General features: G+C 37.3%; 1 protein-coding gene across 2 annotated transcripts in view; it reads right to left on the bottom strand.

Annotated features, from left to right (window-relative positions):
• Positions 1–292: 292 nt before the first annotated feature.
• LOC123309993 (protein decapentaplegic) overlaps positions 293–17,354 on the bottom strand; it is a 29,961-nt gene continuing 12,899 nt past the window's right edge. The window contains exons 1-3 of one of the 2 annotated variants that reach the window (XM_044893332.1): positions 11,686–11,897; positions 3,729–4,040; positions 293–1,567 (exon numbers count right to left, since the gene is read on the bottom strand). In XM_044893332.1, coding sequence (XP_044749267.1) covers positions 711–1,567; positions 3,729–4,029 — 1,158 coding nt within the window. In that variant the 5' untranslated portion in view covers positions 4,030–4,040; positions 11,686–11,897 and the 3' untranslated portion in view covers positions 293–710. Of the gene's footprint in view, positions 1,568–3,728; positions 4,041–11,685; positions 11,898–17,354 lie in introns of those variants that run through there. The other variant, XM_044893331.1, reaches the window with a different exon arrangement.

Raw genomic sequence — 17,354 nt, 5'->3', positions numbered from 1 at the left:
GAATGGAATAGACTCGATGCCCTCAGTGATAACAACATTTTTTCCAAAAGTGGCAGAACATGGGCGTATCAGATTGGGGGACAGTCAACGAAAAGATAACGTTGTTCTCTGGAGAAAACGAATTTAACGTTACAAATTCAATATATTATAATATGGATCTAAACAACTATACAAAACACATCAACAATAATTCATTGACTATAGAAATGGAGATTAAATATATGGTGAACTATTAGAGTGGTTTCGACGGGTTACATCAAAAACTGAATATTCCTTGAAATCTTTTTGGAATTTATTCAGTTATTGTCTAGCTCCTGTCGAATTCCTACATTCTCATTCTAATTTATACATTTATAATCACAGATGAAGGGAAATGACCATAGTTCAACCCGTTTTGCACTGGGACAATGCACATATACTTCACAAAGCCTCGAGCCTCTTGATCACAGATTCGGTTAAAATTCTATACGCCGTCCTATAACCATCGAAATCTTAATCTTCATTTTCAAAATGGTAGGTTTGACACCAGACAAATGTCAAATCTGTTAGAAAAAACAACAGTGGAAGTTTGTTTCATACTCGCTATATTTAAAGACATAAAAATAGATGATATATAAAAGTTGAATAAATTAAAATAAAATTTGTACAATGAAGAATCGATTATCGACTCGATTCGTATAGAACGACGAAGAATGAGGGATGACCAGCGACTACCGACAGCCACACCCGTTCACAACCATGTCCCTGTAATTTTTCAGGGTCACTTTCTGCTCGTCGTCCACATACAACATGGATATCGAGCTGAGCTGCGTCGGTATGCAGCAAGGCTTAGGTACTTTGGTCGGATTCACCGAATTGATCAGAGATTGAACTATGGCGTGATTGGTGGCGTTCAAGTGATCGGGAAACGGGAAATTGCACTCCCCCTTGCAGTGGAAGGCCTCGTAGAAGGCAGGGGCGACGATCCAGTCGTTCCACCCGACATGCGCGAAGTCTACCCTCATCGCGTGCCTCCTGCAAGGCTCCCTCTTGTCGTCTCTCCTCTTGCCGCTCTTAGCCGCCCTTTTCCTGCGGTTCCGCAGGATCTCCTCGCCTTTTCTGTGGATGCTCCTGCCGTCGTCTGTGTACACGAAGAGTAGGGGTTGCTTGTGCAGCCAATCACTGCGATTGTCTCGCTTCAACCTCAGGTGGTCTTTGGGGGGACGTTTCTTGCCCTTACTGACGTTCTTGACGGTGATGAGGATGCCGTGGTTGTTCTTGGGGTTCTTCAGCCATCTCTGGACGGCTGGGAGGACGTCGACGCTGATGGTGTCGTTGCCTCTGATGTCGATGAGCTTGGAGTCCATCAGCCTGGTGATGGCCTCCTGTTTGCCCTTTATACCTGGCTGGATTATGTCGCTCACCAGGATCCTCTGGAAATAGGACTTGTCCTTCTCTCGGGGCCCTTTGAAAGGCTCCCGGTTTATCGTGACCTCGGCGGCTTTGAGGGCTTCGTTTGGCGGGACGTTTCCAAGGTCGAACTTGAGCCTGCACTTGTGGTAGCTGAATTTCTCATCCATTGGGCTTTCTGGAACAAAAAGGAGGTTCAGGTAGGATACAAATGCAAGGACGCTACATAGAACAGATTGTATCTGTTCACAGATTCAATGTTATATATAGCATACACTCAGAATATAAGAGAGCACAAAAGAAAAATATGAAAATGAAAGAAAACTGGTAGAATAATGGGAACAGATTCAGTATGAAGAACCTCTTGAACCATTATGTGAACTATCACATCAGTAAGTTCTTCAGACATTAGAGATAATCAAAATGGTGATCCTTCACTCAACTCTGCACACTCAACGGTTGAATCAAACCGTTTACGAGTCCACCAGGTATAATAAAACTGGAGTTGGAGTTCAAGACGAAGAAATAATTACCGACTGCCCGAGAAGGATAATAAAAATCCTCGAAAAGCTCCTTGATTGCCATCCACACAGATAATTCATATATAGTACATATAATTCATAATTATAGACACTCTGTATATTGCCCGTCTAAATCAAACGAGCAAAGACGACCACTTGCTCGCTCTAACCGTAGATCTTTGTAGGTGTTCGACTGAAACAATGTAACTTTTACACATGACCTCCAGCTATAGATAACGTAGATAGTTATTATTTTATTTATAGATTGTGGTATGTTGAAATACACGTGTATCAGGTGTCCGTCAGGTCAAACCTTCCTTAAGACCCGCCCTACTTACTCTGAGCAACTCGATCAACAATGTATAACGTGCCTATCAAAACAGATCTCGATATTCTGCAAGTGCTCTTCTAGATTCAGTCATCAACAGAGCTCTTTCCATGATATTAGGTAAATATGTTCATGAAAAATTATTCAATCCAATCCAAATTCTCAGTTGATTGATCTTAGGTCAGGTGTAGAGGGTGTCTCCCAAAATAGATCGACTCTAACACCTTGCCAAGACGTAGGAAGGTCTCTTAAACAAGGGTCAATAATCAAAGCTTCGTTTTCCTTATGGCATCTATATTTCTCAACATAATGAAGATTCAGTTTACCTTCACCCTCCAGAACCATCAGAAGATGCTACTGTTATAGAGAAACACGTATCTTGGTTGAAAAACTTGTGTTAATGAAAACCATGTAATTCAGTTTTTAGTTGTTCAAGATTTTGAGGGAGCAAACCAAAGAGTCAGTTTCAATGTAAAGGATTTGTTGGATCCACAGCGAACACCAGTTACAGCACTTTGTACAATCCAACATTATAAACAAGAAAAGAGCCCAACAGTAGCGAAAGTGGGACGGTCACATTATACAATACATGCAATTAATTGAATAACTTCGTTGAATATTTAATCACCACTCGGACTTTGGACTCAGAAGTGAAATTCGCCCTTCTGTGACATATCTCTACAATTCAAGAAGATTCCGTTGCTGAAACGGATGTTTTGAGAAAGCCATATAAATTCGATGACATAGTAGTCCCAATTCCTCTGATATCCTTCGGTATATCATTGTCGATTACGAACTGAAGCACACAGAGGTTTATAAAGCTAGAAGCTTACAACTGGTGTAAGGATATCTCTAGATTGTAGACTTCAGAAGGGGTTACGTTGAACTGAGACCTTAAGATCTATCATGCCACCCATAAGAGCTGTTTTGGTCTTTGTCCTGTTCCACAATTCTAATGAACTCCAGAATCTGGAATAGTTTCAAGGAGATCAACTCCTCTGACTCCTGCACTCGTCAATTTTTGCTAGACCCCTTCGTATAAGGTTCTTACTGAGGTGACAATGCCCTGTAAAGAATCCATACAGCGTATTCTTGGTATCCAGATCCATAGTATCAAAGTTCCTTAGGAACTTTTTAGAGTGTTCCAGACTTGGAGGATTGCTCCAGAGTAATACTTTATTCTTCCTTCACCTGAGACTCTTCCATGTAGGTTCATTTTTCTATACCAATGGAAGAAGTTTATGCTGCTTTCCTCGTCATCTCAGATACTGAAGCTCATTAAAATTCTGAAACTGGAGGGCAAGCTTGCAGCAAGAACAGCTCTGATTAAACCAAATATGTAGACCTTTAGGTCACAATGTAGTAGACCTTTAAAACAATGGTTCACAATATATATCTAATGTTTCAAAGAAGAGGAGGAAACTTTCTTGACAATCTCTAAATGAAAAATTGACAGAAGAACCGATAAAAAATTGAATAAATGTACTCACCAACATGAGTATAACTCCTTATCGTGTTCGCAGTTTGGGTGAACAGTCCAGGCCTGTTGATGGACGTGATGTCCAGCTTAGAGCCGCTCTGCTGCTCGTACAAGTCGATCAAAGCTTGCGGTATCACCAGTTTGGATCTGTCGACTTTTGGTCGAGCCTTGAAACCGAATAGGGTCCTCAGGTTCGTCTCTACCTCGGCCAAAACTTCCTTGGACATCGTGGACGAGGAATACGTCGATGAATCGCTTCTGTGAGGTACGGCCAAGAAGACAAGCAACCACCAAATGTAATTTCTTTTCATTTTAACAACTCCTGCAACCAAAGAGAAAACGTTCAGGTGAAAAAGTCAAAAAGGGGCAATTTTAGAGAATGATAGTTATGTTTTCGTGAAGGTTTTCAGGTAAAACGTCTAGTAAGTTAAATCTTGGAAAGATGGAACAAAATATAAAGTCTACATCATTTTTCGCGTTTATCGATTAGTCAAATCAGGTTGTCTGCTTCCTCTAATGGTTTTCGAATAAAAAAGATCGATACTATGCTGAAACTCCGGAGCTGGCCCTGAAGGTTAGACTAAATATTGTGCTTAAAAATCACAACAACCGATCCGAACGTTTAGCCGTAAATATCTCCGCAAGTACTCCAATTTGTGTGGGTTCCTTGACGGTGATTTATATCGCCATGAACACAGAATAAATTTCATCGATACCGCTGACAGTTTGTCGATCATTCTCCTCAACCATTCAAGGTTAACACGGCTAATCTCTCGGTAATAAATCGATGTAATTGATACAATTATCTATAACGAAGAATATGTTCTTGAATTCGAAATACACCAACAGGCCAGCGCTCCAGATTAAATCTCCGAACTCTGGGGCGATGATAGCTGTTGGATCCTCGACAAAAAACGGTTTGGAGAAGAGAATTCCTTCCTCTTCGGTTTGGGCAGTGTCGTGAAGGAATGTTACTTAATTAAAATTTGATGTTTCAATGTCACTGACATAGTTTGTGAAATCTCTCGTATCGAAAGGTTGTATTTTATTGCTCCGAGTGATAGGCTCGGACACCGTTTTCGTTCAGGTGTCGAAGAGCGAGAAATTTCACGCACAGAAACGTGCTCGGCTTCGATGAAATCGATGCCACTCAGGAGATGCTCACTCTGGAAGTTTCCAACATTCTTGTATTGTTGGAGTCTGGGAAACACCTGAAGAAGAGCTTCATCGGGGCCTCATGCTACTCAGTTTATGCCCAAAATATCATTCAAGATGTTTCTAAAAACCCAATATTGCCGACCATCTAAATCTATGTCTATGGTCCGAACATAAAGTCGCTATGACAGTAGATTGGTTAGCAACTGACAACCAACGATTTATGATCTTTCTGACACAAAATGTCACGCTAGGTTAGCGAATGACAACCGATGTTAGCATCATAGACATAAATCATAGATATCTCATAGATAAGTATATAAATCTTTGGTGTTGCCAGGGATGGGTATATCAATATATACCAGATCTACCAGGATGTAGGGCCCACTGATACCATAACTCTAACTCATGTTTCTGATCTTAATCATCTATTTGGAGTGAAACGTGTCGATAGTCGTCCCCATCCAATATTCCATATAATTAATCATTATAATCTTCCAATCAAGATAATGGTAGACTTTGGTCCCAGCACCTCCATTGCGAAATTCCATCTAGCATTAAATTTATTCACGCCAGCTCATTCTCGCTGCACCAAAACATGTCCTTAGACTATCAATAAAATCAACAAGAAAACCGCGATCAGCAGCGCGTCTCCCACGCTTTAGAATGCCTGGGATTCATCTAGGGATGGCAAAACCCACGATAACATCGACAAAACACGTCGACAGATCCATTACGATGACTTTTGTTGCCATTTTTTGTTTGGTAAGAGTGGCAACCACCAGGAACTCGCAGAATTTGTTGATTTCAGTCTATTATTAGTCACTTTCACATCGTGCAGTAATGGAGGCCGAATTCAAAGCCAAAAATGTCACCTCTAGAGATACATTGAACCAATTGCTTAATATGATCTGCCCATACGTAAGTTACCATAAGGCGAACAATCTTCTATGATTAATCGATTAATCGATTTACCTACCCCTGAAGTCGACAAGCTGGGTGATTGATTGAAAAAAAAGTGTACCAGATACGCGACGCAAAATCGATGCGATCGTTCGTTGTTTCCATCCCTGGATGGAGTGAAACAATTAAAATTTATTTTTATAACAGTCGAAGGCCAGGTGTGCAAAGGTAGGCATCTAAATAAATTTCATTAATAAAAATATACCTACGCGTTTTACTTCGAAATGATGAATAATTAATACAAAGTGCATTCCTTCTTGTAAACCGAAAGCATCCTTGAACTTTATTCGATGTATGATTAGATATATGCTATATGGGATCCGAGCCCACCCAAGCGGCATAGACGCCAATGAAGTACAAATTATTTGATAATGACGCATCGCTAGAGGTGGCATTAATTGATTACAAACAAGAAAATATTCTCATCTTTCTGATGAAATTGATTGGGAATTCATAGCGACTACACGTGGAAAAAATGATTTTTTAATTGCACGACCAATCTAATCCATAGAAACGGAGACGTTTAAGCGATGTAAACATTGGAATATGCTCAATGCTCAATTACATCTACATTTACCACAATTCAAACTAATGTGAATGAAGAAAAAAGGATGAAATGTAAAGAAGAATACAAGTGGTTCAAATAAGCAATAAAAATCGATAAAATTCTTTTGGGTTTCTAACTGAGGAGAACTCAAGAGGCAAATATGTAGAATTTAAACACACCACACATTTCTGATGGTGAATAGTACCAATTTTGCCGTCGTTCGCCTCGACTGAAACGTCTTTTTTTGGCGTTTGAATCGCGCAAAAACTGATACTATTATTTTTAGCCGTTATAATATCGCTACAGTAACAATTTTAGATCCGCATCAAACCTCGGAATGCGTGTATAATACCAATAATTACTGGAATTACTGGAGCTATAATTCATAGGCTGTTTCATGTCATTTACCTTAATGCCTTCATCATGCAACATCTATGAGTGAAAATAAAGAACTGGACCGATACAGTTCCTTCATACCTATTTCTTGTGAACCACGGATTTAGATTTTTCAGGAATTATGCACGACTGTGAAGAAAAAACATAAGACGACGAAATTTGTGCCCAAATATAGCCTAAAATTTGAATTTGACAGGAGCATAGATAATAGAGACTTTTGTAGATCTTTCAACAACCTGTATCCCTAGTAAGGAAGTGTGAAAACGATATTTGTCGTCATTTATCTGACTCACTCTATAAGGATCACAAATATTGATTAATTCAAGCAAGTTGCAATTTAAATAAGCCATCGGTTGATTCTTGGAATTCAAGTTGATTCAAGTTTAACTGTTACCTAAGAAAGGCGAAAAGTTTCCGCTAGCATTGTGGCATAAACATGTTTACATTTCGTCCTGTAATTGGTTAAGCTTATTCGGTTTGTTATTCGTTATTCTGATTTGTTTGAACGCACGCATGGGGGCATATATACGTACGATACGATGATTTGCAACCTGTCAATTATTGAATCCGTACAAATTGAGCAAATTAACGAGGTTTTATTGATTTTCCCGAGGTAAATAAACATGGGAACGGTAAACGGAGGATGGAATGCGATGTTGGGGATATCCAAGGTGGATAAACTGCCCGACAAAATCGTGGAGATGCATCATACCCCTACAAGTCAGAAACAAACATTTGCTTCTCCTAAATAGTAATTGTACTGCAAAGATTTCAATTTATTTCCTACGAAAAACTATTATAAATTTTTTTTTCGTTTCCTGTCTTTTTTCTTCAAACATGGAATAATTTAAGAATTGTAATCATTTTTCGATAAAATCCTGTAATTTCTGATCTCAAAATTGACTAGTTCGATTTGATATAACTGAAAAAACCAGATTTAATCTACAAGGATTCATAAATGACGATATTTTCCATCTTACTTAATTCTTCAGAATGAACTAATAACACTGAAATATCTCCACAAACAATTCTAAAGCTCTCGCCCTGAATATTAATACAGGGGTTCCGAAAATATGAAAATAATGCCATACAATTTGGTCGCATATTCTCGAGATAAATTTGGTATTTTTGATTTCTTCTTCCCTCTTCAAGAGGGAGACTTGTTGTCTCAGAAGCTGGTCATACAAAAATCACTGAATTTGGTAAACAGGAGTTATGATAAACATGCGACCTCTTATAGTTCTACCCATTTTGGCGATGGACACTTTTTACTAGGCAACAATGTCTGTATAATTATCTAAACTGCGTATTCGAATTTTTCGAAAATTGTTAAAACACGTATTAGAAAACCCATTTAATCAAAAAACTTCCTTGCCTCTTGCAATTGAAAATGCAAGGTCTAAATCTAAAAATGATGAATAGATAAAAAGAAAAGAATACAGGGTCGAACTTCAGGGGGCTGCAACAGCGAAAAAGAGGGCATCCTAGCAAAAATGGGAGTTTTCAGTGTTTGTCTCGAAAATCTGTGATCAAAATTTTGTTTCCAGACAGCCTGTGTAAATAAATTGACCCTCAATTTTCTGAGATTTCCCCAAAAGAAGTGAATTTTTCCATCTTCGATCGAAACATTGCATTAAATTTTGCATAACCGTTGCATATCAAAAGATTCTTTCGCAAATAAATCTTCGATGCTTCAATAACATGAGAAAGTCAAACAGAATAAAATCGCAGCACTTGTTCTACCAATATTTACTTTTGCTTTCAAGTTGAACATTCCAATTCGAGATAAATATCAAGAACGTATAGAATAAATCCCATGTTAATTTTCATCATTTGAACGAGAAACAGAAGTTATTCGAAGATAGATCCATTAAAACGTCAAAAGCAATTCCAGAGGGTCAAGAACTGAAAATAATGAAGAATCGTGACAATTCAAGGCACCACAGGTATTCAAACGACAAATAAATTCAGAGAGTTTCAATTTTCTCCCCTTTGATATTATCAGGAATCAGAAAAGCAGTAGCTCTTAGAAAAAAATGTAAAGGCTTTATGAAGACTTTAGTATCTCAATTTAAGATAACCAAAGTTTCAACAAAGATTTTTCTGTTGCTTAAACGAAAAGTTGACTTCTTAGTTCGAACCAAAATCAATGAGAAATAGGAATCTATCAAGTCATCGACAGACATGGAAGCGAGGTACAGCTTATAGCAGTCCGTCGCTACAGAGCCAAACTGTTAACTTCGACAGACTGCATGACGCTGGGGTCGGTGATATCAAGTTACCATAAACAGAAGGTTGATTGTTTCCTTCTTACACGGTCAATTTCGATGTAATAGCAATCCAGCACCTTATTGACAAATTGGACTAGACACATCGAACGTTTTGAACAATGGACATGGTTATCGATCAACCTGACCACGAAGAGGGTGCAGATCAACCAGTCCTTTAGGTTAAGCATTTAGGGAACAGTAAAAAGGTATTCTTAAAATTCGGTATGAAACAATACTTGCTGATTTGAATCAATAGCTTTAACGCAACCGTATCAAGACTATCAATTTAAATACGATAATCACACAATTGTCTTTCTCAAAAAACTCCCTCATTTCGAATCCAACTTCAGTCTCCTGACTTCCTGTTTGGAAATAATAAACTGAAATATCTTTCTCTGAAACCGTTAGGAGATTCTTCAGGAGGCACTTCCACTTTTCTCTCGCATATGGGTTTTCCAACTGAACTAAGAACGAGTTCCTCTCCAAGTTTGCAAGATGTAATGGGTTAATTTCAGATTGCAGCTGAGATTACGGTAGCGTTAAGTGTTATGAAAGATCGTTTTCTCAGTGGCCGTTCGCAAAGCCATTAAGTGCTTCATTGAAGGAGCCATAGTAGGAGAGTATGGGGAGGTTGATCGATTTCGATGAAATATATTAGAAGTTTATGATAGCTGGTACTATGGGTGGTAAAAGAGTGTGAATTGCAAGAAAGAGGGTAGAAAAATCTCGCCTCATCTCATCGTGAATGTTAGTTCCTTTCAATTATTATCCGAGAAAATTTCAAATGCTATTTTTATTCAGGATATCGCTGCTACGTCACAGAATCATGGCCGGTGTATTATATTAGAGCCTGTCATGTTATATTTCAGGGGTAGATTCTTTAAGTCAAAAGAAACACTTTTTCTCTTTGCCATTTTTTTCGAATCGGCTCGGTTTAAAATATACAGGCTGTTGCAAAACCATACAAAAATGTTATTTTTGGTTGTATCTCACAAACGGTTTTACCGAATGAAATGAATTTCGGAATATAGTTTTTCATTTATTTGATGAATCTTTTTCGAACACAAGATATCACCCACGCCTTCCAGTTTTCCCATTATGACCATAACGTCAAATAAAAATACCAAAAATTCAAAGAACCCAACTCTTGAATCAAAGTTGGATGCTATTTAAGAAATATTTGGACGTTTTGTGAAATAAAAGTATTCCTCATATTTTCTCGTATAATGCGACGTTTTTGAGTAATTTGATGTTCAAAAATAAAAAATATCTGTGAAATTCGGAAAATTGGGTACTTCGGCTGAATGCAACTCTGTTCAAAAGATCCACAGACCTCTAGTGTCATAGATTTAGCTTGTTATTCTGAAGGGAATTTTGTTTTGAGAGGGGCGGCACAGCACATTGTGAAAACTTAAAATGGCTATATCTTTTTATAAGGGCCGAATCGGAAAAAATGCTATAGGAAAAAAGTGTTTCATTTGACCTCAAGAATCTACTGTTGAAATATTTGTACGAGTCAAAGATTCACTCTGTATAACTTGATGCTGCACTAGAACTAGGTTTTGACTAGGTTACGTTGAAAATTATGATTATTACTATTTGTTATTCTATTAAAAAAAAAATCAGTTGTTGTCGTAGATAGAAGACCCAATACATTTGATAAATTTTGAATAATTATGAAATAATTTCCATTTTCAGGTAGTAAGTGTAGTTAATATACAAATCAAGAACAAAATTGATGAGAAAAATACTTCCAGTGAAGAAAAAAACATAAAGGATAAACAATGACAGTTCAGCAAGATATATTTTTACCAGGCAATGAAAAAATGAAACTTGTATCTTGATAGTCATCAGTATTTCTTACATGTCGCGTATTGATATCTAGCCTAAGTCGTGAATAATATGTAATGAAGTGAAAAATGAATTGGATTAGAGTACTCTGAAGAAGAGCTAAACGTTGAAGTTGAAAGATTAAGGTGTGAAATTGACTTTCATCGTCCATCAGCAAATTCAAAAGTCGAGCTTTGTAAAAAATGCCATCAGTAAATTCTTGGTCTCTAATCGAAAAAGATGGGGTAGCTGTTTCTTCCTCTTCATATTGAGCAATGTTATTAGAATCGTTTCTATATTCTCAAGTATCAAACCGACTGATGGGTCAGCAGTGTCGTTAACGATGAACGGTCTAACGTTTTTAGAAAGAATATCGTAATGATCAGTGACAAAAGTGCGGAACTTTCGGAATTGCCACAGGGAAACCAGATAGCTATCACAAACTTCCAAGGTGTCGATAAAAGTATCGTTTACTTGTCATCAGAAAGTGTAATTTCCAGCCATTTCTATTCGACATATTTCGTAACAGTCAATGGTACTAAGAAATTCCACCGAAAACAACGGCCATAGATATGAATATTCCGTGAATCCTTTCAAGGGAGAACACGCCGTAGGTGATCGATCTGACAGGGTTGATATATGGATGATCCCAAGTATCTCATCCTCTCGATCCCATTCTAGCTATTCCATCTCGAATATGACGTTTGGAATGGTAAATACGCATTTTCAAGGTTAGTAGATGCACCACACGAATGCAAAAACCGGCTCGGCAATTACCCAGACATTCTTCACATAACACTACTCACCAAGAGAGCCTGAACAAGATCCCGGGAAGAAGAAGATAATCCACAGATCAAACCACAAAAATCTGGCACGAGCTGCACATAATACGAGACCACCGGGCGTCCAACACAAACAAAACACTGAAAGGTACGTGTGTGTGTTGTGTGTCTGTGTGCGATTAACAATTGAACGATGACGTACGTCGTACTTTAATGATGGCCTAAGAAGAACTGAAGTCTTGGAGGCTCTCAGCCACCCTCTTACCTGGGAATCAAGGTGTGGGATGGTCTGTGACCAATAAGAAGGTACCATAGAGCAGGACACGTGCGCCAACCAATAACTAACAATGCCCCTAAGTGTATATTGTTGGCCCATTGTATTTCTTTAGTGGCTTTTTACCACAATCAGATCGGGGACTGCGGTCAGCTCTCTGATCTCTTTTTTCCTTTTCGTTCCACACATTTCAATCAACCATGGTCCTCTTTCAGTCCTTGCCCCCTTCGAAGGACCAAATGATTTACGACAACTCGATGAGAGCATCTCAATGTGAGCTGATCGTATGATTGAAGAGAAGATTTTGCAGTTTTTGCATGTGGTATTTTCGGAATGACAGTGTAACCCTGGGAGGGCTGAGTTCAGGTGAGAAACATCTCATTTCGTTTTCTCTTATCCTTAATTCTTCATAGAGAAAATTGTGAAAGCACTGACTTGACTCCCCAGCTTTTACTTTCTTGTTCAAATTGATGGGCGGTCACCCATTCAGATCCTGACCCAAATCATCGCTGCTTGATTCCCCTTACAAGAAATTCATTTCCTAGATATTTCCAAAAATACAAATCAGATAGTGTTCAAAGCTTGTTCTTAGCTATAAAATAACAATTTTCAAGTTCGTACAGAGTTTGAGTGTTATCTGACTAATATTTCTCGAGATACATTCGCCTCTATTTCGTAAAGTTTCAGTGATACGAAAAACATATGTAACATTCTATAGACACTTTTTCATGTAGAATGCAATGGAGTAGTCAAAGATTTTCTCACTCCGCCACTTCAGTGATATAAACCCCATGTTTTTCACATATTCCCTATTTTTTTTCTGATTCGTAATAAATAGGTAGTATACTTAGAGGGGGACTATCGAAAACTGTTAGAAATACACAGTAGCTTAAATCACGAAAAAGTTGCGTTATTCAAGGATGAGTGGGTGGGTTTAAGCAGTTCCCAAATATCTCTGATGCTTCCTGAGATATCTCGAAAAAACTGAAAATCAAGATTATCATTTTTTTCTTCATAACTCATTTATTTTTGGAGGTTACTACACGAAATTCGGTGTGGAGTCATAATCCTATATGGCGTGTATACTGGTGTACTAGTTTTTTGTAATTTAGCCACCCTTTATTTAAAACGGTTTTCGATATTCCTCTAGTCAGCCTCTAAATAGTTCTAACCCTGTATATCGTGTCTCTAATTGTTCTTTCTATAAAAAATACTCAAAAACTAGTTCGGACAAGTTGGTAATTTTCATTGATGATTTGATAATCGTATGAGAGATTCTGAAGATCACTTTCATTCCAGATATTTGATAAGATGAAAAATTTTCCAATATGGAAATTTCGTAGAACCTGAATTGAACTGAATATGAATATAAAACTTTTCAAGTAATATATATAATCGATATATTAGTACCTACCACAGCCTTTTTAAACACCTTCACAAATAAAGACGGCTGTGTTAGTACTAGTATCGGTAGGTACATATAAAATAGTCATGGAAATGACAGTGATCTTCAAAATCTCTCATAACCTGACACAGCATGGAAGCATCATTACCATATTATCAATGAACATAACCTTCCAACTTGACCAAACTAATTTTTGAGAAGAACAAAAAGAGAGACGACGAAAAAAATGGCACTGGAATATGTAAAAAAGCATAGGATTTATTCTAAATGAAAAAGTCTCTTTAAAATGTTATATTTGTTTTTCGATATCACTGAAATTTCACGAAATAGAGTCAATAACTCAAAGAGACGAAAAATGAGTTTACACTTATAAAAAATGTTGTAAACAAGATGGATTCACTCAAACTGTATCATTCTCAAGAAACGCGTCTAGTATCTCATAAATCCTTCCAGTTTGACAATATTTCTGTAAAGCTAGCTATATATACCCACTCAACGACAATCTTTAAAATAAATTCAAAGCCATTTATATAATTGAAGCATCAATACTTCCTTTCTTCCCTTGAGAAAGAAGCTATTACCCCGATTAGTTCTGCACTCTCGAATTTGTTTACCCTATACCTAATAGAGATACTCCCCAGGTGTCACAATACCCATCAGTAACTCGTTAAAGATGAATGAACCATCTTTGAAGGGCCAAGTACTGCTCATTTTGGGATTTTTCGCATTTCATGCAACAGAAAGTCTCGTATTTGTTTGTTGGCGGGTAATTAACAATAGAATATAGTACACCAAATATTCCCCTAGCTAGAAGACTTGATTTCGGTTATTTTTCAATTTTTATGTCATAATTTCTTCAAAATATATGTGGTTTTCGAATTGTCAAAACGGACGAAGAATCTGTGGTGAAATTCAATTCTATCTGACCGCAAACAGTCCAATATTCGAATAAAAGTCACTCAAAACGTTAAAAACAATATTCTCTTGTTCCATCCATAAAAATTGACTCATTTGAAAGTCCCACATTGCTAACTTTGTCATAATTTGATTTGCAGGTGAAGAAAATGGTGTATTACAACTGAGGACATTTCCGAGTATGTTCAACATATTTTCCGGTCAATTCTCAAGTAGGATTGATGTTAAATCAAAAACTTCCCTATTTCCCGTACTTCTAAACGTCCGATGAACTGGAGACTCCAACGACAGGTCAAGAAAGAAACCTTAGATTGCAACCTTCCAAGAATAATTCTATCGAAAATTTCACCGAACTTTTGAATCGAAAATTGTCAGGATTGAGATTATAGCTGGTAACCAAACGATCAATATTGATTTCTTTCGCCTATATCCCATGAATTTATCGATGTTTTCGAATGCTCTGAACTTATAGCGCGAATTAAGGCAATATTCTCGAGCCGTGTAGATACACGTTGATTGGGTGTCAGTTACCGAATTTACAGCCTGCTACTTTCATGGATTATATACATTTTTCGATACATTCGGGCAGGTGTTGATATTGCGTAATGATTCTGAAAGTAGATAAATTAGAAAGTGGCATTGCTGCTACACGAAAAGTAGAGAATCGATCAATGGGCTATATGTGCGAGATAGAAGTAGGGGAGATACAGATAACACTTTATTTGTTTTAGATACAGAGGAAAATTGGAAATAAACGTTGAGTTCATAAACCGAGCGGTCACCCATCCAGATACTGGCTACGAAAAAATACAAAGTCGCCCATAAAATGCATTTTAGCAAAATTATGGAAAAGGTCTTTTTTTGAATTACACAACTCCTGTAAATTCAGGAGTTTTCTACAGGACATGAGGGGTGAAGGCTTCTTGAGATTTTTTAAATGGCAACTCTAACTTATTTTGCGAAGAATGAAGATAATTTTTGTTGCTGGAGATGATTTGGTCATTTGTGGGTGTTTGATCAGCCCTTTTCTATCGTTAAAAGTGTTGAATTCGAATTTCAACTCAGAATGTAAAATATTCAAATAGAGCAATGATCTGTGGAAAATATGGATGAAAATAAACAGTCATGTTTTCGTTAACACTTCGAAAATACATAAAAAAAGTGAAAATTCGAATTCAGTAGGTTTATCCAATGATTGAATCAGCCTCAACAACAAAAAGTCTATCGAATTCTACTGCAAAGAGTCTACATGACAAACTGCTCGATTATACAGGGTGTTTTCAGAGGTGAGGCTTTCTTATGACAGAAGGTAGAACTCGTCAAACAGCAGATATGAATTTTGTGCGTTTTCCTTTACGCACCCTGTATTTTTCCCCAACTTTAAGCTCCGATCGAATATTTTGAGAGTAGAAGATTGAGAATTAAAAAAAAAATCATAATTCCAAAATTGTTGATTGGAATCTTAAAATTCGAAGTATGTTTTGCTGAAACGACACACAAGTTTTATAATTTTGATTAAATTTTGACAAGAGTACTCTGTATTAATAACTCACCTGTAATAATTTTGGAAAATTAGCCAAAAGCACTTTCTTACACCGTCACATACGAAATCCTCGACCGAAACCACCATTTTCAGAACCACAAGGACACTAACAACTTTTACCATGATATTCTCTCGTCTTTACTATATTTATAATATCATTCCCTCCCTTCGTTCATGGATCTTTGACACCTCATGACGATTTCTCGGTAAAATTTAAAGTCGTCAATTAGTTAATGTTATGAGACGTATTGAAATGACAACATTAAATTTCGAAGCAGGAGTGAATGAAACCTTTGGTCGTCTGATTTATGGCGGTTATTACATGAAACGGTTTGATGTGACACCAGCATTCACGAGAAGAAACTGCACGAAAGTTAACGTAAGATGATTCAAAGGAGCATCCCGATACAACAGGTCTTACTCAAATGACTGTCGAACTGCTTTTATGATTCCAAATTGCAAAATAATTTCCCCAGTGCTCCAAATATGGCTTTATCTAAGATATCTTCCAGATGATCAGTTGGAAAATAGATCGTTTTTCGGAGTTTTCATATTATTTTCATTGAAAATTCACTGTTTTCTTGCAGAATCGAAAATAATTTTTCAGTTTCAATAGATATCTAATAATACAACTACAAATGGTGATTTCAGAAATGTTGTGACGCCCAAGACCTACCACTCCTGCACAAGATCGGTTTCTGACTGTGTATACCCGTAGACAGCCCTTGAACACTTGTCGAATCATGCAACCGCGGCTTTTCAACTATTGTGGAGTTTCTATTTCGATTGAAACTGTTCGTAGAAGACTTCCAAACGATAATCTACATTCTCGACGACCAGAAAATATTCCTCCACACTTCCAAAGCTCAAATTCCCCCATAATGAGATACCTACTCCGAATATTTATGGCCAGAATCCACAAGGTCTTCTGACCTAGTCCTTGGCTGCCAAAACCACCAGGGAACAATTAATTTCCAAAAAACATACCAAATTGATATCGAACAGCTATTTATGCAGCGTGAATATTTCGAATAGCCAGTGATTTGATCGATGATTATACTGCTTACAGTTATAGAGTGTTGAAATTTCGAAATTTATGGATTTAATTATATATCTCTCCCAGATATTCCTCGAAGACGAATTGTTTTTATTGGTGCGTGGAGAATAAACAATGTAAATTTATGGTCGATCGATTGTTGCCCGCGGCCTAGTACGCGTGGAATGTATTTTTTACCATCCAGCGTGGGCTCAAATGAAACTCGAAACTAACTACACATATAAATTACAATGGAACATCTGCTATTTCGAAAAATCACAATTCATGGAACCTTTATGCTTATTTCCACCTATTTTTTTGACCGTCAGTATGTCAGGTGTCAGGTCCCAATAGATTTGAACAGTAATCTTGGTTACGTAACATAATTCCCAAGGTTACTCTTTTCAGGAAATAGATTTATAAGATAGAGGGAAGGACCTATTGTAGATTCCATAGTGTAGTGAGGTTGCAATTAATATTGGCCACAAAGCAGGGACTTACAAAACTACGAGAAAAGAAA

This window comes from Coccinella septempunctata, chromosome 3 (assembly GCF_907165205.1).
Source record: "Coccinella septempunctata chromosome 3, icCocSept1.1, whole genome shotgun sequence".
NCBI classification, from domain to species: domain Eukaryota; kingdom Metazoa; phylum Arthropoda; class Insecta; order Coleoptera; family Coccinellidae; genus Coccinella; species Coccinella septempunctata.
Note: the sequence above shows the minus strand (reverse complement) of the source record. Positions and strands in the feature narration are given on the sequence as shown.